This window comes from Phocoena sinus, chromosome 1 (assembly GCF_008692025.1).
Source record: "Phocoena sinus isolate mPhoSin1 chromosome 1, mPhoSin1.pri, whole genome shotgun sequence".
In the NCBI taxonomy this organism is placed as follows: domain Eukaryota; kingdom Metazoa; phylum Chordata; class Mammalia; order Artiodactyla; family Phocoenidae; genus Phocoena; species Phocoena sinus.
This window is the reverse complement of record NC_045763.1, coordinates 82,033,990-82,061,102: the sequence shown is the minus strand read 5'-3', so window position 1 is coordinate 82,061,102 and position 27,113 is coordinate 82,033,990. Positions and strand designations below refer to the sequence as shown.

General features: G+C 38.0%; 1 protein-coding gene across 1 annotated transcript; it reads right to left on the bottom strand.

Annotated features, from left to right (window-relative positions):
• Window positions 1–1,560: 1,560 nt before the first annotated feature.
• EPHX4 (epoxide hydrolase 4) lies at window positions 1,561–26,281 on the bottom strand. Its single transcript, XM_032649430.1, has 7 exons — window positions 25,944–26,281; window positions 22,980–23,065; window positions 15,756–15,913; window positions 13,608–13,736; window positions 9,935–10,038; window positions 4,952–5,100; window positions 1,561–2,227 (listed from the first exon to the last, which is right to left on the bottom strand). The coding sequence occupies exons 1-7, from the start codon at window positions 26,172–26,174 to the stop codon at window positions 1,984–1,986; spliced, it is 1,101 nt and encodes a 366-aa protein (XP_032505321.1). The 5' UTR covers window positions 26,175–26,281; the 3' UTR covers window positions 1,561–1,983.
• Window positions 26,282–27,113: the final 832 nt, after the last annotated feature.

The window sequence follows — 27,113 nt, the reverse complement described above, 5'->3', positions numbered from 1 at the left end:
TGTTAATATTAGTCCAGATGAACTGGTCAGCATTCCAAACAGACATAAGTAACAACAACAAGAAACCTTAAAATCACCTTTGTCAGAAACACGTTTTCATTAAAATAAGTCAGGATTACTTCATTGTGTCACCACACACGGTCAATAAAGTCTTGTTCCTTCCTTTGTTGCTGCCCTTTGAAAACGATCAAGAGGGAAGCATAATTAAAGTTGGTGTGAACCAGGCTCTCTGCTAAACCTTGTAGCATTTGCTGTATCAGATATTCCTGTTTGCTAATTTAAATTCCTCCAGAATTAAAAGTCAAATTTTAAGTTTCTGAAAGATGTTTCTAATTATTGGAACACAACAGGTTACCCATAAAACAGAAAGAGCAGTGTGGATACCAAAGCCGGTTAAACAGAATGTGATCTAAGTGGAAAGATTATGGGCTTTACAACCAGCTGGATCTAGGTCAGATCCTGGTTCCAACCCTTGTACTGTGGGCACTGGCCCATCTCATTTTCACATCTGTAAAGTGGTGATACTCCCTACCTTGAGATGTTATGAGGCACAAGTACAATGTACATAGAAAACTGGGCTTTTATTGGTAAATACACGTTGCTAGGATACAATGATGAGAATTCTTAGGGACATTCCACTTTCTTCTGTCACTGTCAGAACTATGCTTAGTGAGGGAAACATTCCTTTCACTGCTTAGTTTTATTTGGGAACACAGTTGTAGTCTTTAAGGAGCCATGATTTGGCAGTGTTACTGGTTGTCTCCCATGCCAGATGAGAGCAACCCAAGAGAATGAGTAGTAATCCCTTGAGTTGGTCTCATCCTCTGTTCTGTAATTCTTCCTGCCTGTTTTTTTTTTTTTTTTTTTTTGGCCACGCTGTGCAGCTTGTGGGATCTTAGTTCCCTGACCAGGGATTGAACCTGGGCCCAGCAGTGAAAGGGCTGTGTCCTAACCACTGGACTGCCGGGGAGTTCCCTTCCCACTCTAATCTGTAAGGCTCATTAATACTTTTGAACCCTTGTTTGATTTAACTGCATTCTGTATATGGTTCTTAAGGGAAAGATCAACATTACCATGTCATCTTTCTTTCATATTTCCCGCACAGTGCCTAGCAGTGTATCAAATCTATTATTTATTCATTTAGCAAATATTTGAGTTCCCACAATGAGTCAGGCTCTTATTCTAGATGCTGGATATATGTCAGTTAATAAAGCAAAAATCTCTGCCCTGTGGAGCTTAGATTCTAGTGCACATAGGAAGTACAGTATTCAATCCTTGTTGCATTAAATGGGGCAAAAGCACATTTTGATCTTTTTTCTAAATCTCTCACCAATTTAGCTGAAGAATTAAGGCAAGTAATTTAATGGATGTGCTTCCCTACAATGTTTAATATATATATATATATATATATATATATATATATATATATATATATATAATCTTCATATCCTCTTTTGTTACTCTTCCCAGTGTAAGTAGTATTTATGGCCTATTTTAAGATGCACATTCATCTTGTCATATCTGCCTTCAAACTAATAAATATACTATAAATCCAAGAGATTTGATAATAGAATTTTTTAACGGTTAAAAAATAGTAAAAAGAACTTTGGAACAATAAAATAAAAATTTATACCATTGCAGTTTTGCCTTTTAATATGGCACAGCTAATCTTTAATATACATTTGTAAAAGGCACCATATATTAACAGGGTAAATAACACGAAAAACCAAAACTGAGCCACTTTCTCCAACTTCCTTTTTGTACAAGTGTGTACATTTTAAGGCAGATGCTTTTCTGTGCAAAATACAACAAGAAAAAAACCAACATTATGTTACAAGCTCACACGTTCTCAGATTTTTCTTGATGTCATTTGTCAGGATATTTATTTATGATAAAGCATATTAAAACAATTTTTCCTAATGAAGCTTAAAGAAGTTGATGAACAATTTTAAAAAATTATTTAGAGATTTCATTACAGACTCGTCACAGAAAAAGCCAGTCTTTTCTCCTTGTTTCTTCTTTTAGAAATGTCCATATCAATTTGTTCACTATGTCAGGTTGCTCTTGCTGGAGCCCGTGACTGGCCTCTGACAAAATAGTTAGCCTGAAATAGTTCTTAACGTAAATCTTCGTGCCTTCAGCCATCTCAGCCTCCATAAATGCGTCTTTCTCTCCCCACAGTAGTAGTGTTGGAGTGATCACCATGTGATGCTTGAGAGGCAGGCAGCTATAAAAACAAAACACGTGGGCTTGAGACTCACTGTAAACATTAAAATAACATTCCCCCAAAATGTTTCTTTAGGCCACAGATTTTTAAGGAGGGCAATATCACCACCAAAGGGATGAAAATTTGTTTTTGGGAGAGTGAAAAAAAATTATGCTTTTTATATGTAAACCATGAGTATACACACAGTACATAAACAGATATTAAAATTTCATGGGGTGGGGGGCAATTAGGAAAAAAAAAATGCCTAAAAAGGCTCTGAAGGGAGGTGATGACAAACAAAATGGTTGAGAAACACTGCATTAGGCAATCAATCTGTACAATAAAAAAATTAATGGTCTATTTAAGAAAGGGCCAGATAAAAGTTGTAATTGGATCAGCCGTGCAAAACTTACAATGCAGGCTATAAATTAAATATGAAATTCATCACTATGAAGAATAATTTGCTTCCAAAAGATAACAGATTTCTGAATAGTGTGATGAAAGGGAGCTTTAAACAGTGTTACTATTTAAACGTATTTCAATTATTTGTTGGATAATCTAATGCATTTTATGTGAAAATTGGAACTGAAAAGTCAGAAAATATATACGGAATGAGCCTTAATACTACATGATACTATATTTATTTCGCAAGAAGTTTCTTTTCAAAATATAAAGTTTTTATTGTGTACTTTTTAAATACAGAAAAGTATAAAGAAGAAAATCATGCATAATTCAATCATTAAAAAATGGTCATTTTCTATGCATATCGTTGAAACCATAAGTACAATGCAGTAAATATACACAGTTTATACACAGTATACACATGCAAATTTCATATTAAATTATAATAACTTTCTTGTTTCATATAGTTTTTCAAAAATAATTGTAAAACATACTATTTTATGGCATAATAACCCATAAATGACTGTTCCTGTATAACTGAATATTTAGATTATAGCATCACTTAAAAGAAGGGGATGTTTGTTTGGTTTTTTGGGGGTTTTTTTGCGGTACACGGGCCTCTCACTGTTGTGGCCTCTCCCGTTGCGGAGCACAGGCTCCGGACGCGCAGGCTCAGTGGCCGTGGCTCACGGGCCCAGCCGCTCCGCGGCATGTGGGATCTTCCCGGACCGGGGCACGAACCCGTGTGCCCTGCATCGGCAGGTGGACTCTCAACCACTGCGCCACCAGGGAAGCCTGGGGATGTTTTAAGTGATGCTGCAATTAGCATTTTGTGCCCAAATCTTCGTTGGCATTTCAGATAACTTCTTTGGGCTAGAGCCCTGGAAGTGGAATTCCTGAGCTGAAGAGGATACATATTTTTAAAGCTTTTGACAACTTCTGCTAAGCTGTTTTTCAGAAAGGCGGGATGGTATTAATTACACCCCTGTTCACTAAGAATAAGAAGGAACATATAACTAGACACTCTCCAGCACTGAATTACATTTTTGCTAGTTACAAAAAAGCTTGACTTGTGGCTACTTGGGGTTGATAAGATGCTGCTGGAATATGAAGGATATCACATATGTCCACCAAGGTCTTAACTTTTGATTCCCATGCAAGTGGCCATCATTTGATTCTAATGCTCCTAAAAATTAAGTTCTTGGTGAATGGGTAAACTGATATAAAAATATATCTATACTTAATTATTGATACATGGATTGCTATACAAACTTGCAAGTCACTTAAATTCTGGTGCTCATAAAGTGTTCCAAAACAAAACATTTTCTAATAGTTACCTGCATATTTAACAACATGTGAGCATGTAATAGTTGAATCAGTAAGGAAAGGGGACTATTAGTCCCTATTAAAAGTACTATTAGTGAAAAAGTAAAGAGGAATATAAATTCTTCACCAGATCGAATTGAGGGTAAAAGGGAGGAGTTTTCAGAAAATTAAAAGAAGAGCATATTCTCTGGTCCTGAGGTTTCAAATTGTTAAATATCACATGAAACGTAAGTTACAGATAAAACAAAGTATGTACAGATAGGTGACTGTAGTTAATACTGTATTATATATTTGAAAGTTGCTAAGAGAGTAGATCTTAAAAGTTCTCATCCCAAGAAAAAAAATTATAACTATGTATGGTGACAGATGATTAACTAGACTTACTGTGGTGATTATTTTGCAATACATACAATATCAAATCATTATGTTGTACACCTGAAACCAATATAATGCTATATGTCAATTATACTACAGTATAAATAAATAAAACAAAGAAAAACATTAAATATTTTAAGAGAGTAGGTTTTAGTATACTCAGCTAAATAACTTAATGGAAAATACTTGAGAAAATAATTCTCATTAAAAATAATCAGTAAATATAGTTCTGAAGAACCTAAGGGCAGGACAAGAATAAAGACACAGATATAGAGAATGGACTTGAGGACACGGGGAGGGGGAAGGGTAAGCTGGGACGAAGTGAGAGAGTGGCATGGACATATGTACACTACCAAATGTAAAATAGATAGCTAGTGGGAAGCAGCCACATAGCACAGGGAGATCAGCTCCGTGCTTTGTGACCACCTAGAGGGGTGGGATATGGAGGGTGGGAGGGAGACACAAGAGGGAGGAGATATGGGGATATATGTATATGTATAGCTGATTCACTTTGTTATATAGCAGAAACTAACACACCATTGTAATGCCATTATACTCCAATAAAGATGTTAACAAAAATCAAATATTGGCTCTGTATGGAATGAATATTTTGTTTAGTTAAAAAGAACAAATTATACTGACCTGAAGATATTTCGGTAATGGTTAATTGGACCATTTAATGCTCCAGGTTGAGAAAAAACATAAATATAAGCTTCAAGATCTTCTGCTGTTAATCGACATCCTTTTCTTCCAATGCCAGTGCTGTGACTAGTAAACAGATGTTTCAAAGCCTGATAAGTGAGAAGTGAATAATTAAAACTTTTCAGTTACCTAATAGTAACTAAATATTTGGCTTTTGAAAGAGAATGATGGTCAGTGTGTAGTGATAGCTCCCAGTTTCTGCTCTAGCCAGGTTGGAGACCTCATTGTTTACAAGCACATTTTATATATTTCTGCTTTCCTGGCTTTATTTTTGATATTATTCCCTTTTAATCCCCCATGGACACTTCACCCTTATGAAAAGTATCCTGTCTTCTTGGTGTCTCTTCACATTCTAGAAGGTTGAGCTCAAGTACTATCCCGCTCTAAAGCCTGATATTCCAGTTAACAGTTTATCTATTTACTGACAACCAATCCACACACCTCCCCCTAAATTGTTTGAACTTCTTTTGATCACAACCTAGAGTAACAAACACATTTTACATCATGATCCAGTTCATATCTCTACATATATATTTCTGAAACAAAAGTTTAAAGAAATAGGCCTTACACTTATTACAGCATGTAATGATATTTTCAATTCTGTTTTACTTTATTTTTAAAAACTCAAATTGCAAGCCACTTTACTGAATTGCAAAACTTATTTCACGACTCACTAATGGGTCTCCACCTACAATTTGAAAAATACTGCTCTATACCAGCATTTCTTGAAGTGTGTCTCTAAACCACCTGAATCAGAATTATTGGGATTCTTGTTTAAAATTAGATCCCTCAACCCCAAAACACCCTTGCAAAAATATGAAAAGACATGTGCAGGAGGTGATTCATTGAAACATTATTTGTAATAGAAAAAGAATGGAGGACTTCCCTGGCAGTCCAGTGGTTGAGACTCTGTGCTTCCACTGCAGGGGGCACAGGTTCGATACCTGGTTGGGGAACTAGGATCCCTCATGCCCCGTGGTGCAGCACAGCCAAAAAAATTTTTTTAATTAAGAAAAAAAAAAGAATGGAAACAAATGTCTATGGGGGGTTGGATGAATAAACTATGGTATAGATACATGATGGTGAATTATGTGTTCTTAGTACTCTAAGAGAAGATGGAGATAATCTCTATGCTGATGATGGAGTCATCTGCAGGGTATATGGTTAAGTGGAAAAAAAGCAAGGGTAGAAATAGTGTTTATAGTATGTTATCTTTTGTGTGAGAAGGAAAAGATAAATATATATGTATTTGCTTATATTTTTAAAAAGAAACAATAAAAAGAGGAAACAAAACTAACCAAAATGGTTTTCGATGGGAGACAGAAGAAATAGATGGAGACAGAGAAACAGAGGAAACAGAGACAAGTGAACTTCTCTGAATGTACCTTGTTTTAGAGTTTTGACTTAGAACCATATAATGTTTTATATAAAGTCATAGAAGTTAAGTGAAAACCCTGTCGTCTTAAATTTGCTTTGGAAATGTGAATAAGAACTCATAATTTTTGTTTTTGTTAAGAACTCATAATTTTTTTCTAAAAAATATGTATGTCTACATTCTGTCCAATGGAAAGATCTAGAAGCAATGAAAACTCAGTAACAATGATCACCTTGACACCCAAACTATGGTCTCTAAATACCATTTCCTACTAATAGGAGCCAGAGTTCCTTCAATAAATGACTGATTCCAGATCTGGAACAGGAAAAAAATGATGAACTTAGGACATTAAGGAAGCAAGCTATCCCTGACTAAAGGGCTCCTGTGTCAAGAGGACATAGGAGCCAACCTGAAGGAGTTCACACTTGCAACAATTTGGGCATCAAAGAGAATAATGACTGTAATCAATTGATAAATATCAAATATATTTTTAAAAATCATGAGCTCATAATGATATGAAAAAAAAACCCTCATTGGTTATCAATGGAGGTTTCTAGGGCACCAATTCATTACTCTGGAAGTTGTTTACAAAGGGAAATAATGAAGCATTTGTCCTGCCATTCTTGTGGGAACTGTATTTCAGAATAACCAAATATAGATGTGGAAATTCTTCTTTATACATGAATTCCAGTTAATAAAAGCAGAAAGAATAATATTGGGTTGGCCAAAAAGTTCGTTCAGTTTTTTCCATAAGATGGCTCTAGTAGCACTTAGTTGTCTTTAACTTTATTCGAAACAATTTTGTTGTATTGTGACTGCTGTCATACTAGCATGCATTAAAAAAAAAAAAACTTATCAAAACTGGTGAATTCTTGTGTAGCTATTTTAATATTGAAGATGAAGAAAAAAAGCAACATTTCCGGCATATTATGTTTTATTATTCCAAGAAAGGTAAAAACGCAACTGAAACTCAAAAAAAGATTTGTGTAGTGTATGGAGAAGGTGCTGTGACTGAGCGAATGTGGCAAAAGTGGTTTGAGAAGTTTCTTGCTGGAGATTTCTCGCTGGACGATGCTCCATGGTCGGGTAGACCAGTTGAAGTTGATAGTGATCAAATCGAGAAATTAATTGAGAGCAATAAACGTTATACCACGCAGGAGATAGCCGACATACTCTAAATATCTAAATCAAGCGTTGAAAATCATCTGCACCACCTTGGTTATGTGAATCGCTGTGATGTTTGGGTTCCACATAAGTTAGGCGAAAAAAAACCTTCTTGATCGTATTGCTGCATGCGATTCTCTACAGAAACGTAACAAAAATGTTCCGTTTTTAAAACAAATTGTGACGGGCGATGAAAAGTGGATACTGTACAGTAATGTGGAATGGAAGAGACCAAAGGCTGGTCTTCATCCAAAGAAGGTGATGTTGTGTATATGGTGGGATTGAACGGGAATCCTCTATTATGAGCTCCTTCTGGAAGACCAAATGATCAATTCCAACAAGTACTGCTCCCAATTAGACCAACTGAAAGTGGCACTCAATAAAAAGCATCCGGAATTACTCAACAGAAAACACATAATCTTCCATCAGGATAACCAAGGCCGTATGTTTCTTTGATGACCAGGCAAAAACTGTTACAGCTTGGCTGGGAAGTTCTGATTCATCCGCCACATTCACCAGACACTGCACCTTCAGATTTCCATTTATTTCGGTCTTTACAAAGTTCTCTTAATGGAAAAAATTTCAATACCCCGGAAGACTGTAAAAGGCACCCGGAACAGTTCTTTGCTCAAAAGGATAAAAAGTTTTGGGAAGATGGAATTTAGAAGTTGCCTGAAAAATGGCAGAAGGTAGGGGAACCAAAGGGTTCAATAAAGCTCTTGGTGAAAATGAAAAACGTGTCTTTTATTTTTACTTTAAAACTGAAGGAGCTTTTTAGCCATCCCAATAGAACTAAAAAATCACTGTTTTCTAAAGAAATAATGAACCTAGGCAGTGACGATCAAGATATGCCAAAATTATTTGGTGAAAGGTTGGTTGTTAGGCAATTTGGATAGGCTGACAATTTGTGAGCCCACTGGTTAGTGTTAGCATTACTAAAACTGGGACAACTAGGCATTATGTGCTTCCCTGATGTGATGCATTAGGAAATACACAGAACCACCTATAAAATATTCGTGTCAAATTAAACTTCAGTCTAATCAAGCCTCTAGATCAGTAGCACCTATGAAGTAGGAAAGACAAGGCTTAGCAGAACTAGTTAAATAACACCATGATGAAGCAATCAGTTGAATCCAAAATGTGGACCATTCCTCGGGGCAAATGAACAAATTTCTTCTTAAAAAAGTGATGGTAAAAAACAAAAGGAAAGAACCGTTAAAGATTTTAAAAGGCATAACAAATAAATACAATATGTAGACCTTGTTTGGTTCCTGATTCAAACAAAGTGCATAAAGACAGTTGAGACAATTAAGAGAATTTGAATGGGCATTAAATGATTTTAACAAGTTGTTCATTTTGTTAGCTTTGATAATGGCATTGGAGTTATGTTCTTTTTTTAAAAATAGTCCTTATTGTCAGAGGTACATGCAGAAGTATTTCCAGGTAAAATAATATTATGTCTTTTTTTAACCTCCCTAAATATTTAACATCATGCTGGACAAACAAGAAACAACTAATTAACTTCGAAGAAATAGATACTACATATGATTCCTGGTGCCAGTGTATATGGTACACCAATACCTGCAGGCTTAATTTTGTTTGGGGGTTTTGTTTACTCCCAAGGGCTTCCACTTCTGCTGTTGTCAAATTCTCTTACCTGGCATTCATATTCTTTCATCTCCCCATGGAATGTTCTCTAGAAAGAAGTATGCCTGTAGGGGAACTGGCTCTCAGAAAAAATTGAGTTAACAGCCAGGCACTCAAACATACGAATAGAGACTGTAAAAATAAGTAAGCCTATCGATGAAGCCTTAGAAACATTTATTAAGTTTTAGCATTTGTCTGTTTTTCTTTTCCCTTTTTTTTTTTTTTTGGCAGCACTGAAAGGCTTTTGGGATCTTAGTTCCCCAACCAGGGATTGAACCCGTACCCCCTGCAGTGGAAGGGTGGAGTCCTAACCACCTGAACCACCAGGGAATTCCCTGTTTTTCTTTCTTAAAGATGGATTTTAATTGAAAATGTTTCTCATTAACATTATTTGTTTGACTTATTTTTTTGCATAGGAGGAAATGCCTAACAGTGCATAACACATAACAGATGTACAATAAATGATTATTTAAAATAAATCAGAACAACATAAGCAGAACCGGTTTTCTTGGGGGTTTTTTTTTGTTTGTTTTTAGTGTTTCAGTCTATGTTTTATTTTTGACCTCCTAATTTTGTCATCCTCTTGGGCACCAGTCTTTCTTTTTTTAATTGAGGTATAATTGACATATAACATTATATTGGTTTCAAGTGTACAACATACTGATTCAATATTTGTATACACTGCAAAATGATCACAGACAATAAGTCTGTAACATCCATCACCATGTTTGACTTACCTTGAAATCATTTATGGAAAACATAAATTCTGGGAACCATGGTATTTGGAAGAAATAATAATAGCTGGATTTGAACAGCTGGGCAGGGTGTCGTAAAATATATTCTGAAATTAAAATATCGTGTTAGATCTTATCCAAGAGGTATGAATTGCTTACTATTGAAATAACTTCTTTTTAAAGCAATTTCACCTTTGAGATGATCCCATAAAAGAATCTACAAATAAGGCTTCTGTATATTTCTCTTTGGAACAATTTCTATGTTCTTATATTTCATTTTGGATATTTTTGGTATTTTAAATACTTAAAGCACTTTAAATAAAAGGAAAGTTCTACTTTATGAAATGTTGACTCAGAAAGGAACAGGAAACCCAAAACAACACTCCCTTTTCTCCAAGGTCATTATCAGTGACCAAACACTTTCCTAAGGATACATGGGGAAGTAATTTTCCCTTGTTGAAAAGATTTTCCTTACAGGCTGATTTGAATATCTTATTCATTTGGCCTCAACAGAAACTAAAGCCTTTCCTTTAAATTCATTCATGTATTGAGAAAATTCATCCATTCAATGAATCTTTGAATATCTACTGTGTGTGAGGGGATTTAGCATTGAAAAAGAGAAAAGAGGTTCCCATTCGTAAGGAACATACATAATAAATAAGTAATGAATACTTAAAAGATCATTTTAGTTAGCAAAAATACCATAAAGAAAATAAAACAAGGTAATCTGATTGAAAGTAATGGTTGGGTGGTGTGGAGGGACCATCCTTTAGTAAAGGTGGTGGAACAGGTTTCTCCGGGGATGTGGGATGAGCCTTGAACACAAAGATCTAGGAAGAGCATCAAGAACAGAAAGTAGGTACTGGGCTTGGCACATTCAAGAAGCAGAAAGAAGGCCAGTGTGGCTGATGTGTAGTGAATGAGGAGGGGGAGATGGTATGAGATGAGTTTTAGAAAAAAACGCAGAAACCCAGTCAGGTAAGGCCAGAATGATAAAGATTTTAAGTGTTTTGGGAAGACACAAGTTTTAAACTAGGGAGTAATGTGATCATACATATTAAATGTACATATTTGTTGTGTATTGTGTACTATACTTTTATTTTCCTTGCTATAGAGGTGATTTTTTTTTTCTTATTTCTAACTGTGTAACTGTACTAAACATGGTTGGAGTTTTTAGAATTATGATTCTCAGGTAAGTGGAGCACTGTTGTGCTATACTTTTTGTAAAGTCATCATCGAATAAGATTTATTCAGCTCTGCATTAAGAGATATCAATACAGTTAAGGGAAAATACAGTCATATTACTTGAAGACTTCATATTGACCTGACTAGGGTTGAACCTCTTACTGATAAGATAGTTCCAGAAATATCCAAGTATTTTCTTACTGAAATGACCAATTACAGTTTGTCCATATAGCAGCACCAACAAAATAACATTTCCTCTAGGGTCCTGATCAATTGAACAAGCATGTAGCACAACTGCTATTGACTAATGCAACTGAGAGAAATATGATGGACCTCAGTTTGATATTTGATTCCTAAGCAGCCATGCTATTACCTCAGCTGAGATAGGACAATTGAATATGTATCTGAAATTTAACTTTTATACTTATACAGTATTTATTGTAGTCATGTTCCCTTTCTCCCTCACCTACTTTAATTTTGAGGAAGAAATAAAAATATGTTTTTCTGAATTTTTTGTTCCCTGGAGGGCTACTGTGGGTCATGACAGTACTGAACCTCAGAAAATTTGACAAGGGTAGTCAAAGAGGACAAAATTATAATTTTTGTCAAAACCAAATAAAAGCGTGCCTAGCCATTGTTCACAGGTTTTTTTGTTTGTTTATTTGTTTTTAATCACTCTTAAGATTAAGGGTTCTCTTTATAGCAGAGGTTCTCAAAACATAGTCCGTGTGGACCCCTGGGGATCCTTAAGACCCTTTTAAAGGATACAGATGGTCAAATCATTTCAAAACAATACAATTAGCTTTTCTCATTTTGCCGACATTTGCACAGATGGTACAAAGGCAATAGTAGATAAAGCCATTGCTGCCTGAGCACCAATCAAGGCGGTGACACTAAACAATACCAGCAGTCATTGTATTCTTCACCACCACACACTTGCTGTAAACAAACAAGTACATAGATACATAAAATTAAGTGGCGGTTTCATTTAAGAATGTCTTTGATGAAATAGCAAAAATTATTAATTTTATTAAATTTATACCTTTTTGTATACGTCTTTTTAACATTGTGATGAAATAGAAAATAAGGCAGTTCTGTTGAACACCCAAATACAATGATGGTCTCGAGGAAAAGCACTTCTGCAATTGTCTGATAAGTTGAATTAGCTGCATTTTTAATGGAACACCATTTTTACTTGAGAGAACGACTATCATCAGTCAGATTGGGTATTTAACAGATAGTCTTTTGAAAATGAACAAAGTGAGCCTGTCACTTGAGGGAAAACAATCAACAGTGTTTGTTGTCAATGATGAAGTTCAAGATGTCAAATGAAAATTAGAATTTTGGAAACTTGTGTCTGCTACTGTGAGCTTGACAGCTTTGCAAAGGCTTTTTTGATGAAACTGGGGTGATATTAATGAACATGATTTGATAGCATATAATGAAATGTGTCAACTTATGGAAGATCTGCATAACCCAATGAACCAATATCTTCCAATGTGTGATGATTGCAAAATCATGCATAGGTAGAAAAAATCCATTCAAAGTGCTAGAGAGACCAATGGATTTTAATGTGACAGAGTCCAAAAAGTTCATTAATATGACATCAGATTCCACATTGTTACTAACCTTTAAGAAATAACTAATTTTTGAGTTTGGTGTAGTATTAAAGGAGAACGTATGCAGTTATTTGAAAAGACTATTAAAATTCTCCTCCTTTTTCTAATTACAAATCTGTGTGAGGCCAGATTTCTTCATATACTTCAATTCAAGCATTTGCAACAGATTGAATATAGAAGCAGATATGAGAATCCAGCTGTCTTCTATTAAGCCAAAAGTTAAAGAGCTTTGCAAAAATGTAAAACAATGACACTCCTCTCACTAAAATTTTGTTTTGGAAGATGTAGTTGGTTTTCAGTAAAATGTTTCTGCTAATATGTACTGGATTAATTATTTTTAAAAAATGAATTAATACATAAACATTTTTTAAATTCTCATTTTTAATTTCCAATACAGTGAATGTTTATGGATATAACCCATATAAACAAATGCTCAATGGGGTCTTTAATAATTTTTAAGAGTATAAAGGAGACCAAAAATTTGAGAACTGCTGCTTTAAAGAATGCTGCCATTCCTGACAGCCAAAGGAGTCAGGCAAGAGGAAAATTTATTTCTAGGCTGTCAAGATTCATTACTGTCAAAGTAATGTTACTTCATTTTCCCTTTAACTCTTTAACTCTCCCTAAGTTAGCGGTAAAATGTTTTCCAAAAAGAAATAAAATTATGCAAGCAAATATAAAGCAACACTTCCTGTGACTCTTCAGGAATATTTAAAGCTGAGATGGCTGACATTGTCATGTGATAATATCATATTTTAGTCATTTAATTAAAAAATATTATGTTAATCAACTTTTGCTGTTTTTAATCCGTGTCAGTGACAATAGTGAGTTGTCACGCTATCAAAGATGTCTTAAAGGAAATTTAAACTCACCTGTAAATACATTTGGATGAGGGAAGTTAATAACAATAAGCTTCATCACCATTTCAGGATAACAGATGGCAATTAGCCAAGCAATCATGCCTCCCCAGTCATGGCCAATAAGAACACATTTGCTATACCCTGTAATTGAGAAATGAATGTTGGCATCATTGAAAAGAAACAGGTGGGTACATCATTACCGCACATAAAATAGGTATGTTTCTAAAACTAATCTTTCTACTCTCCTACCCTAATTATGCACTTTGTGCAGACATTGAGTTTGGTGTTTCCAAAACCCTGTATGTCTGAATCACCTAGGGTAGCTTTTTAGAAAATTTAGATGCCCAGGATCCATTATAGGCCTCAGAATCTCTCTTGGGAATTTATACTTTAAAAAAAAATTGGAAATAGTTCAGCTCTGGTCACATAAACCTGAGTTTGGAAAACCATGGTAAAGACTACACATAATTAGGTCATAAGCAAGATTACATTATTGATTTAACTGGAAAATTTCATGATGACAAATTTAGGCCAAGTTTGACTGAATTACCACAAAATGTGAAAGAAATATGGCTGTCGGAAATCAGTGTCTCTGAGTCTATTTTACTGTAATCACAGTAAATTACAACACTGCATTGACACCCCCAGACCTCATCCATTTTTTCCCTCTAAGAATATTGACCTGATCTACGTTCTCATTAGATTGTTGTAGAAAAGGGTCTTTAATTTGATTTCATGGGTTTCTCACTATACTGGCTCTGTTAACATATCGATGGTAGCAGCTGGATTTTAGTCAAAAGGGATATAGTGTATTAGATTATTGTTAAAAAATATTTACTCCTCCCCTCTCCCCACTGCCATAGAGGTAGTATACTTCACTGCTCCCCCCCTTTTATTAATAAATTTATTTATTTATTATTCATTTTTGGCTGTGTTGGGTCTTCGTTGCTGTGCGCGGGCTTTCTCTAGTTGCAGTGAGCAGAGATTACTCTTTGTTGCGGTGCGTGGGCTTCTCATTGCGGTGGCTTCTCTTGTTGCGGAGCACGGGCTCTAGGCACTCAGGTTTCAGTAGTTGTGGCACGTGGGCTCAGTAGTTGTGGCACTCAGGCTCAGTAGTTGTGGCTCATGGGCTCTAGAGCACAGGTTCAGTAGTTGTGGTGCATGGGCTTAGTTGCTCTGCAGCATGTGGGATCTTCCTGGGTCAGGGCTTGAACCCATGTCCCCTGCATTGGCAGGTGGATTCTTAACCACTGTGCCACCAGGGAAGTCCCCCTTTCTGGCCATGCCGAAAGACAAGCGGGATCTTAGTTCCCCAACCAGGGATCAAACTGTGCCCCCTGCAGTGGAAGTGCAGAGCCTTAACCACTGGACCACCAGGGAAGTTCCTTCACCACCCCTTTGATGTTAGACTTGGCACTGTGATTTGCTTTGGTTTCGTGGTGGGTGTATGACTTGATTTGGGGCTCAGCCATATGACTTGCTTTGACCAATGAGCTGCGACCAGAAACTTGAAATATGCTTTTGCAGCTGGGCTCATCCTCTTGCCACTTCAACCATAGCCAGAAGAGCTTCCCACAGATAGCTACTCCGCTTTAGCTGGGGCTCCAGCCCCATTCACAGTGAGAAGCCAATCCCAGCTGGACCTGTAGCCTGAGGCAAAGACCCAGAGGGGTCCAGCCTACAGTTGACCTGAAGGTCCAAGAGCACAGGAATGAATGCCTATGGCTGTATGCCACTGAGTTTGGGGTGGTCTGTTACACAATATTATTGTGGCACTAGCTGATCAATACAAGAAAGATAATGCAAGTGTTTCTGCATCTTACAACATGTTTAAATAAATATTTAGGTGTTGGTTCTGAAGAAGTAAATTTTCTGAGAACAAGAATCAAATTTCTAATAGTTAGCTCTGAAAATAATAGATAGTATGCATTAAGTCAATTTTTTAAAAACAAATTTTGAGAGTCACTTTTGGCTGGTAGACAGAATAGTTATTCTGGTTGTGTTATTTTAAGTTACCTCTATAAATATTTTGAGCTGTATGAACCAAGGTGACAGGATCTAGGGAACAGCTCAGGTAGATGGAAGAAATGAGGTAATCAGTTTACAATTTGTTGAATGTTAGTCCCTTAAAAAGAATTAACACTGTTTTTTAAAACCTACCTAAAGAGTCTAAAATATCCTTTATATCTGTAATTAGACAGTCCAATTTATAATTTTCTCGATGAATGGGAGCATCTGTTTCTCCATAGCCTCTCAAGTCCAACGCTACAACTCTATATTCACTTTTAAATTCCCTTAGTTGGTGACGCCAAGAATACCTGCAGGAAATAAGAAACGTTAAAAATACCGCAGCAACTAATACAAAGAATAACATTACAGATTTTCTAAGTGGAAAGCTGTAAGAAACCCCTCGTTTTTGAGAAAGGTTATATAGCTGTGTGTGGGCAGGAAAGAAAAGAACTGTTTGAAAAATAAGCACTGACGTTCTTTATTAAAATCATATTATTTTTTTAAAACAGGTCCAGTGAAGTGTAACAAAGGGCCAGGGTTTATAGAAACTACAAAATATCAGATACTAAAACCTTAAGAAATGTATTTAAGAAGTCAATTTTCTAAGCTTTTCTTAAATAATGCTCACTACTATCACTGAGTCTGTACCTATAAATGCTTCCGCATACTGCACCATTTGATTCTCTCAAAAAATTTGTGAGATGAAAATATATTTTCCTAGAAGGGAGGTTTTACTCACCTTAGTCCACTGTCAAATAGGACTCAATGTTTTTAGTAATAACAATGGGTTACTCATGGATGAAAATGTCTGACGATTTAAAAAAATATTTTCATGGAAAGAATCCAATAAAACAACTACTTAAGATAAACCTCTGGGCTTCCCTGGTGGCGCAGTGGTTAAGAATCCACCTGCCAATGCAGGGGGCACAGGTTTGATCCCTGGCCTGGGAAGATCCCACATGCCACGGAGCAACTAAACCCAGGCGCCACAACTACTGAGCCTGCGCTCTAGAGCCCATGCTCCACAACAAGAGAAGCCACAACAATGAGAAGCCCATGCACCGCAATGAAGAGTGCCCCCCCCCCACGCTCGCCACAACTAGAGAAAGACTGCACATAGCAACGAAGACCCAACACAGCCAAAAATAAAAACAAACAAAAAAGATAAACCTCCACTTGCTGAAACAAAATCTTGGGGGGAAGATCCTGAACCATCAGCATAAGCTAGTGTGATATTTAAAATATTTAACAACCAAAATGGCACAGGAACTGACTAATTAGAATGGCCATAGTGACAGCCAAGTCCTATAAGTTTCTGCTGGGCCAGGTGTTCCCCCTGAGCTTGATAATAAAACTGCAGAATTAATTGAAATACAGAGATCCATGAGATTATCTTCTAATAAGCAAAATCATTATGGATAACAAACAGAAAAAGAGACATGGATTTTTCAAAGCGACTGACTATGTTATGGAGCTCAAAATATGCATTTATCAAAAAGCATCTGCATGCACATCTGTCCATGAAAACACAGTGCAAAATTATCTGACACAAACCAAATGGGAGATTGTTGTCTGGAAAGATTTTTGGAGCACAATAGGAAAGTGAACAGAGTGATCTGAGATTATAAACCAATAGTGCAAGGGGACTGCAGTGTGAAGCGACACAAAGCCATGAGAACAACGAAGCAAATCAACCACCTTACATCAGCAGGTAGATTATCAAGAAGGATGTCAGATACATATTTGGAATTATGAATGGATAGAGTCTTCGATCTATTACTAGGATACCTATAATTTGTAAAAATCTGCAAAAGCATTGCCAATTAATATGGATTTGAAAGTGTCAACAAAAAGTGTCTTTCTTAGCAAGGCCATAGCAATATTGATAATCTTGTCTCTGGTTTGTAATAAACAAATGAAGCAGTTCCATTCCTTAAAGATACTCATCTGCCAGTACATATGATTTTATTATTTTCTCATAGCCTTACTTAACATTGTGAATTGATATTTTTATGTCTTCATAACTGAAGCCCAACTCTTCACTCTTTATAATCCCTCATACTCAATCAATAAAGTTCAGTAGATTTAACCTCTTAACTATTTATTTAATCACTTTTCCTGTCCATCCCTGCTATCATTACCTTCATTCAGGCCTCCATTAACACAGCAGCCTATCGATTGGTCTGTGTCCATTTCATTCCCCTTGGCTCTGTCTTCTACAAACCAGAGTGGTTTAGCAAAACCACAAACTCTCTCAGGCCATTTCCCAGCTTAACAGCTTTTCTTAACTCTCTGTTACTCATAATGTGAAGCCCAAGCATGTTATTCTGGCAGACAAAACCTCCAAGATTTGACTTGCCCGATCTTCCAGCCTGACTACTTTATACTCTGTCATTTGCTATATAATAAAAAGAACTAACATCTATATCAGTTTTACTACATGCCAGGCACAATTCTAAGTGCTTCACACATAGGGATGTTGATCTTCAAGGCAGTACTATGAAGTAGGTACTATTATTATCCCCATTTTACAGATGAAGACACAGAGGCACAGACTGGTTCCTGGATGTGCTGAAGGTCACAGATTTAGCAAACAGCAGAGCCAGGATTCAAACCCAGGTGGTCTGGCCTGAGAGCCCATGCTATGCTGCCTCTGCGGCACTTATCTACTTGCAGTGAATAAACATGGGTTTTGTCTTTATGACTTTGTTTATATAATCTCCTTGTCTGAAACATCATCCCTCCCCATCATTCCCTTACTCCCCACAATCCCTGTCCTTCACCCCTCATTGAACTCCTCATGCTGGGCACCTCCTCTTCCAGGAGACTTCCCAGTCTCCCTCCTTCACAGGTGGGTTGGTTGGCCCCTTCCATACTCTCCCACTTGTCTGTACACTCTTCAGTGCACTGGGAAGAGTGTACAGACAAGTGTACTAGACACTAGTCTGTTGGTGCCTGGCACTTCCATTTGATGGTGAGCTCCCTGAATTATCTGGTAGACATGTAGGTGCTCAATAGAGATTTGTTGACTGAGTAAAACAATGAACAAATGAAAGCACTGAATTATGATAGTGCTAGAAATACCAGTTGTTCCATAAAACTCTGTCTCAGTTCAAACCTTGAGACGACCTTGAACTAAAGTTCCCAGATTCCTGTTGGGGAATTTATACTCAATTTCTATTAAAATGTGCATTGTTTTTAATATCTTAAATACTTGTGTCTTCACTTAGAATTCATTTAATTAGAGATTTCAAGGTAGAAATTTGACTCAAAAAAATGTGTACAATCCTGTAACATTTTACATTTAATGTATTAGAGATTATGCAAACATAATACCCGCACGTCATTACCTTATTAATAATTTAAATTGCCTTCCAAATAAATTCAGCTATTGCTATTGTCAATGAGTGGAGCCAAACAATATCTTAAACATTTCTAAGAATGTTTAAGGATTGCAACTGCTATCTTAATAAAGTACAAAATAAATTTTAAATGCAATCTTCCTAGAGTTCATAAATAAATCATATTTGATTTACACATTAACTGTAAACTGAAGAAGAAATCACCCCAGCGATAGACTGATGGGTATGTCATTCACATGAATAAAACAAAACAACCCCCTTGATAGAGGAATGAAACATACTGCAAAATCAGTAACTCCTGACAATATTATAAATAAACAAATCTAGCTATTTTCATCCACATTGGGTTTTCCCCCCTCTGGTAGCTTTAGGTAATAGCAGAGGACACTTCAAAAAAAGCAACCTCTTTCTTAGTTATTATTCTAACATAAGGAGGACCCCTGGTTTACCAGGCTAGCCTCTTTGAAATGTAGAATACCCTCTTCCCCTTCACAAGAGAAAAAGTTGCAGTCATCAGATTCTGCTCAGCTGTATGGATGACGAGCCCTCACTTGAGTAATGACGAATGCGTCCCATACAGCTGGTGTATTGCCAGAGATTGCCTGCATCAGCTCAGAATATTTTTAAAAGCAATGCAAATTGAGGTGGAGATAGAGGGGGAGAAAAACCATCTTTGACAAACAGCCTTATTTTGGGCTAATTTAGCTAAAGTTCTCATAGATGTGTATATTGTTTGATGTTTCCTTTATATTTTAAGAAAGAAGACAGAATTTTATTGTTTCTGTGTAACATCTAATAGTATACATTAAATGTCACCAATTCTCAACAATTATTCTTAGTTAACGATGATAAATGCAAATAATACATTACATTTGTATAGTACTTCTCTGTTTAAAAAGCACTTTTACACACATTGCCAATTTATGATTATTTTGTTTTCACTGTACCAAATAATCTGGCCTACCTGATCTACAACGAAGCTTATAAATTCATATGTATTTAGGCAAAACTTGATTGATAGAGGAATAATATTTATATTTATAATGTAAATTGAAATCGGTTTGAAGTGCCAGATAAAGTTTTTTGGCTCTTAAAAAGGGGAGAAGTGCAAGAGAAGGGGTTTTTGGAAAAAGAAAAGGGGAAGTTCAAGAGAGAGAGACTTGAAGTGGCTTAATCAAAACAGCTTTCTCCTAAATTCTGATTCAAATTGACTTTTTCCTGAATGGAGCACATGAATGGAATTGACTAGATTGTATAATGGGGAATAGTGGTAATTTGGAAGGAAAGACAGAGTAAGTGTCAACATAGAGGTCTTGGTTTAGGGTAGGACACACTCAAATAGAAGTTTTTGATTAACAGCAATCTCCATGTGGTTGCCCTAGGAATCTCCCTGAACAGCCAGGTAGCTTTCAGATTAATGGCTAGCAAAGTTCAGTGAATTCAATATGGTCTATTTGAGTAACTCAGTTTTCAGGGTTTGCTGTTATTGTTGTTTTAAATTATAGCAAGCCTCTTGCTGGAGTAACAAATAGTACATTTGGTGAACAGAAGGGGACTCATTCCCATGATCTGCGTATATTTCCTAATATATGCTCTTCAAAGTAAAAATATCTCTAGGAGTTTTTTCAAAACTAAACCATTCCTCTCAATAACCCTTTTGGACAAAGCCAAGACTTGATTTTGCTGGAGAAAATGGGTCTGATGTCCAGTGACTGGTGTTGGGCCCCCTCCTAGGCTGTCCTATCCACTGAAGATTCTAGGACATGGACAAGAATCACCAGACATTTCTGTTTTGCAAAAGGGGTCTCATGAAGAGTAAATAAAGGGACAATGCTGTGAAAAATGTGCAAAAGTATCATTTCTTAAAATATGACACAGAGCATCTACTGTCCTATATTAAATGGGTATCACTGCTATTTTCTGGGGCTCCTCAGAACAATTACCAAGTAGCTGAAGTGGTTGCAGGTTCATCTGTATCTTCCACATATAAAGAAGTGACGTTCCAGGAGGAAAAAGAGGACGGACAAGTATCGGGGTTGGTATGAGGTACAGAAAGTGAAGAGCCTTTAAATCTTTTCTTTCTAAAAAGTTAAGTCTCCCCACTCAGATCATGAATTTTATATAGAATGATGATTTAAAATGTTTAAAGTAAGGTATACTTACATTGTTGGTTAACTTTTGAATTTTTCTATAAGGTGTGAAATTTGAAAGGTAAAAATCCATGTATGTTATCAGATCATTATCATTCCTATATACCAAGGATATATTAGAGCAGAGGTCAGCTCTGAAGTTTAAGAATGTATACCTTACTTTCTGGCACTACCAATTGCAGAAGGGTAGCTGTGACACTCAGAAGAGTGCCAGGCACATAGTAAATGCTCAGGAAGTATTAACTATCATCAGCAGAATCAGGAACTTATTTTTTAAAGGTCTGGGACGATGCTCTGTCCCCAGATTTCTCTTACTTTCTTTCACTCTTAACCTGCAGTTCCACCATTACATATTCCTCACCTACTTCAGAGTTTTAAAGATTTTGTGTCATCCATAGCCGTGATTTAAAAAGGCTCTAGCTCTGAAAGAGGTATTACCTTAATACACTTTAGTAATACTTTATGAGTGAAAGGGACTTTATTAATAAATGCATTGAGGATGCTAGTGGTGGCACATGGATCTCCACACTGAGTGAATGGGAATGAAGGAAGAAAATGAACATTTATTGAGTATTCACTGGGGCCATGGGAACGGCCTTTCACATATTTTGACTCCCTTTATCCCCACAACTCTGCAAGATTCTTGTAGATTGTGCAGGGTCCTGCAGCAATTAAGTGGCTGAGCCAGAATTCACTGCCCATGTTACTTTACGCAGATCTGACTAACGCTGCAGACTAACATTTTACTTGTGAGCCAGTCAGGTCATAGACTTTTTGCTCTGGGAAAATGATTAGCTAGATGGGTTTTTGCCATTCTCCATTCTTTTCTTCGATGCCTAATACTTCCTAGTGCGCTAGCAATCTCAATGCATTTATTAATAAAGCCCCTTTCATTTGAAAAGTATTAACTAAAGTGTATTAAGGTAATGTCTCTTTTACAGCTAGATGTATTTTAAATTAGGACTTTGGATGACCCAAAAATCTTTAAAACTCTAAAGGAAGTGAGGAATATGTAATGGTGGAATTCTAGGTGTTAAGAGCGAAAGTAAGGGAGACATTTAGGGACAGGGCATTGTCCCAGAACTTTAAAAACATACCATATATTCTACATTTGAGTCAGTTCAGAGAATATGATTTTTTTTGGTCCATTTAGCCATCTCAAGATCATAGCCTTGAGCTATCAAAAATATGATTTTCTTTTTACCACCTTGATATGTACCATCTTTTAAAAAGATATTCATTTTTTTTAAAGTTTAATCATGTGATGTTTCATCTGTACTTACTTGGCTCTATGGGGTTCAAAGGAGAACAGAACATTTTCTTCTAGGTAACTAGCAACTGTGTATTTTTGGCTATAGGTTTTCTTCTCAACGTGAAATATTCCAATCCTTAATTTGTCCTGCATTCATCTGAGCCTGTTACTATGTGCATAGGTAAGAGTTCCTTTTCAGATTCCATGAGCCCCTTTCTCCCTCTGCCTTTCCCTCACCCCAAGTCTCACCAAAAGCTGCCAGGTAACAGGCACTCTAATTCTTTGGTTTCTTGCAAATCTCCTTTTCTATCCAATGTTGTATTTTGTCCGCAGTAGGTACTATAAAAACTGTTTTGTAACTGACTATTCAGAAATTTGAAACACTAAATGATACTTCTTTTAATTATCAAAAAAAAATTTAGGATGATAATATGCACGTTTCTTTAAAACAGGAGGAACACCATTCCTGTGATTGAGGAACATTTAGGAATAATAACTCTAGACCAGTACTTGATCATAGCATGGGGTCTATTAAAAGTCATTATAAGAAAATGACTCTATGATAAGCCGAGTCTTTAGTGCGAAAGAAGAAGTTAGTTGGTAAGTTTACCAGAATTCTGGAAATCCATGAAGCAGCAGCATAAGTGGTTTGCCTCTTTCTCCAGCGGCAACATAATGAAATCTTAACCCCGAATCCTGCAGTACGAAATAGAGGGCATGAAATTTCAGCGATGTTTTGTGTTGACTGTAAAAAGTAGTACATTTAGTATTTCCATGCCGTTAAAAAAAATTCACTTGCATTATTTTTAATATAAAGAAATAAAATAAGTATATTAATTTTCAAAAAGAAAAAAATAACCGTGATTTATTAACAGGGTAAATTGAATGATTCACTTTTGTCAACATTCCCTTCTCCTTCTATTTACAAGGTCAATTTATATATTATGAGCTTCTGAAACAGTCACAATTTTCTTACTGATGTGTCACATTTCATCGCACTCAAATTCTGCAGAACATGTAAATAATTCTGATCTGCATTTATATTCCTGCCATATTTACCTCCTACTCATGTACTTTTCTCAGCTTGCCCATCAAGAGCTGTGCCATCAGTTACATAATTCACACCACCTTTCCTTATTTTTAGTTCTCTCCTTCCCACGTTAGTATTTTCTGTTGAGGTTGCACGTACAGTTCCCCTGGCTGCCTGCTCCTCATGTCACATCAGTGTATTTCTTTTTTTTTTTAATTAATTTATTTAATTTTGGGTGTGTTGGGTCTTCGTTGCTGTGCACTGGCTTCTCATTGTGGTGGCTTCTCTTGTTTCGGAGCATGGGCTCTAGGCGCACAGGCTTCAGTAGTTGCGGCATGCAGGCTCAGTAGTTGTGGCGCACGGGCTTAGCTGCTCCGTGGTTGTGGGATCTTCCTGGACCAGGGATGGAACCCGTGTGCCCTGCAATGGCAGGCGGATTCTCAACCACTGCGCCACCACGGAAGCCCCCATATCAGTGTATTTCTAACAGCCGAATGATCTGAGTGCTCAAGCCTTCACTCTGCATATGGGAGACAAAACTGCCCAAGGAAAACAAAAATCATGGTAATGAGACAGGAATACAGCAAATACAAAGCAAACAGAAAAGAGGAAAGTGGAGGAAAAAGCAAGAAAGAAAAACAAAAACTCAGAAGGAAGTGAGGAAAGAAACCAAGACCCAAAACCCAGAGACTGGGTTTTTTATCAGATAACCCAAGCAATTGGGTTTCCAGATGTCAAAAAAATCTTAAAGGTCATATAGTTCAACCCTATCATTTTTGCAGAGTTAGAAACTGAGGTCCAAAGATGTTAGCACAGGTCGTAAAGGTGGTTGGGGGCAGGGCTATGACTAGAACCTCCATCTTGTCCTGCCACCCAGGACAATGCTCTTTCCCCTCCTTGGTTCTATGTCTCTGGGGAAACTCTTTAGGTGGCCAGAGTCAGAAAAAGTGCATTATGAGGAATTCCAGATGATTCTTAAACTGCTTTTCCCCTTCAGGTAGGATGAAGATAACAACTCTGACTTTGCCTGCAACTGCTTTTCCTTTTTTAAAATATTTATTTATTTATTTTTGGCTGCGTTAGGTCTTTATTGCTGCGCACGGGCTTTCTCTGGTTTCGGTGAGCAGGGGCTACTCTTCTGTGCAGTGTGTGGGCTTTCTCTGGTTGCGGTGTGCGGGCTTCCCATTGTGGTGGCTTCTCTTGTTGCGGAGCACGGGCTCTAGGTGCAGGGGCTTCAGTAGTTGTGGCTCAGGGGTTCTAGAGCGCAAGCTCAGTAGTTGTGGCACACGGGCTTAGTTGCTCTGTGGCATGTGGGACCTTTCTGGACCAGGGCTTGAACCCGTGTCCCCTGCATTGGCAGGCAGATTCTTAACCACTGCACTACCAGGGAAGCCCTGCCCTCCACTGCTGAATGCCTTCCCAGAAGTTCAATAACTTCTTTTATTGGTGGTGAGTCTTGGAAGCTGAAAGGTTGTGGGCACTTGATTGGATTTAGTGAATAAATACTTCATTTCACTTACTATGTGCAAGGCACTGTTCTAAGTTTTTTGGTTTCGTTCATTTGTTTTTACACATATTAACTCATTTAAATTCTCATATCAACTCCAGGCTGAATAAGTGTAAGAAAGACATGCCCCTTGGTTTTCTGAACTTCAGCTGCTGGGCAATCTAGTTCCTAATAGGAATCCCAGACCTGGTGACAAAAATATCCTTTCACGTAGGCTATTTTTGAAAGGCCTGCGAGTCAGACTGCAGGGTGCATTTCAAGAAGCCATCTCCCTTCACCACCTGGAGCCTCAGGAAATAGAATATCCGAGGGCTGTAAGAAAGCTTGGGACAAGCACGGACAATTAGAGTCTGCATGCATAGTTGACATTTACTTTTTGTGCCATTCCTTTCGTCTCCGGCACCATAAGTCTGCTTCCTTCCCCACAAACGTACACAATTTATTTATTGTTTCATGTTGCTTAGGTCATCTGTGAATGCTCCATTCTGCTGATCTGAATAAACTCCTGATTTCCAATGACTTATTCTATTTACTCTTTCAATCTCTAAAATTTGGACGAGGACAGCCTCCTGAGACAGTAGGGCGCCACCAGTAACAATTCCCTACAGTTTATCTGAGCTCTAAAGGGCAAAGAGGTGACAGACGACAGCTTCCCCTTACAGGAGGAGAGGGAGAATTATTCTGGGTTGTTGTGGTGGAGGAGGAGGGGACAGTAATATAATAGGACCCAGATTATTAGAGAAATTCCACATAACCTTCTCTCTCTGTCTGTCTTACACACACACACACACACACACACACACGCACGCACGCAACAAACAGGGACCGTAAAGACACACAATCCCGACCTTCTCCCGCGACACCTTGCCCCTCTTGCATCCCCTTGGCACCTTCCCCGTCCCCGCCGCATGCCCTGCGAGCCCCGAGAACACTAGGGGACGCTGGGCCTGGAGTCATGCAAGGATCAGCCCGGCGCCCTCTGCTCTCACAGTCGTCACGTTCCCTCGCGATAGCGCCGGGCCCGCGCCGGCCTTCACCTTGATCCGCACGTAGCAGTGGGTACCCAAAGAGGGGTCGTTCAAGCACGCTGGAGGGTGTTCCCGGGCGACCCTCCGGAAGGTCTGCGTGGGTCCCTTGCCGATGCTCCACAAAAGTTTGAGCAGGTAGACGGAAGCGCAGAGCCCGCAGTAGCAGTAGACCAGGGACCAGAAGAGCAGGGACCGGATCGTGACCATCAGGCGGGGGAGGCAATCCCGCAGCCTCGCCATCGGGCGGCGGCAACGGCGGGGTCCGCTGCACTTCCGAGGCGCGGAGAGCAGCGGCGCGCACTCCGGCTAGGAGCGAGACTGCAAGCGCGGCGGCGCGTCAGCCCCTCCAGCCGGTCCGCGGTAGCCGGCTCCGCGCGCGCCTCCCCGCGGGCCTCCGGGCGTCCGTGCCTGGCGCGGGTCCGGTGTCACAGCCCCGGGCTCCCGCACTCACGGTGAGCTCTTGCGGCCACTGTGCCCAGCGCCGTAGCGCCGCGTCGCAGACCCACCACGCTGCGACGTCCGCCCCGGACTAGGTAGGCAAGGGTGGAGACCCGGCCTTCCTCCGCAGAGTAAAGTCCCATTTCAGAATTGGTAAAATGTGGGGAAAATGAGGGTGAGACTTTCCCAAATCATCCTAGGTACTGTGGACGGAAGAGCCACTCATTTTGACCAGTGTTCAAGTCCTCCCATTGTCCTCAATTAGGCCTTTTTCTGGATCATGGAATTATGGGGCGCGTGGAGGAGGAGCAGTAAACGATTTTCATACTACCTGACAGACATTATTTCTTTATTCATTCCAAACAATCATCTGAAGGTGTTGATATTCTCCAACTAGATTCAGAATCGTTATCTGTCCAGCCAGGTGTTTGGTTCTAAAGTCAAGCCTCTGGAAATCCGTGGTCTTTTTTCTGTTCCTCTGAGTTTTTCCTTTGCAAGAATACTGTAGAAATAGAATCATGTAGTATGCAACCTCTTGTTGCTGGCTTCTGTCGCTTAGCATAATGCATCTGAGATTCAACTACACTGTTACATATATTGTTTCTTTTTTATTGCTCATAAGTGTTTTGTTGGATGGATGTACCATAATTGTATATGGAACAGTCCCCAGTTGAGGGACATTTCAGTTTTTTCCCCAGTTTTTGGTGGTTATGAATAAAGTGACTCGCGAAGTTTTTGGTT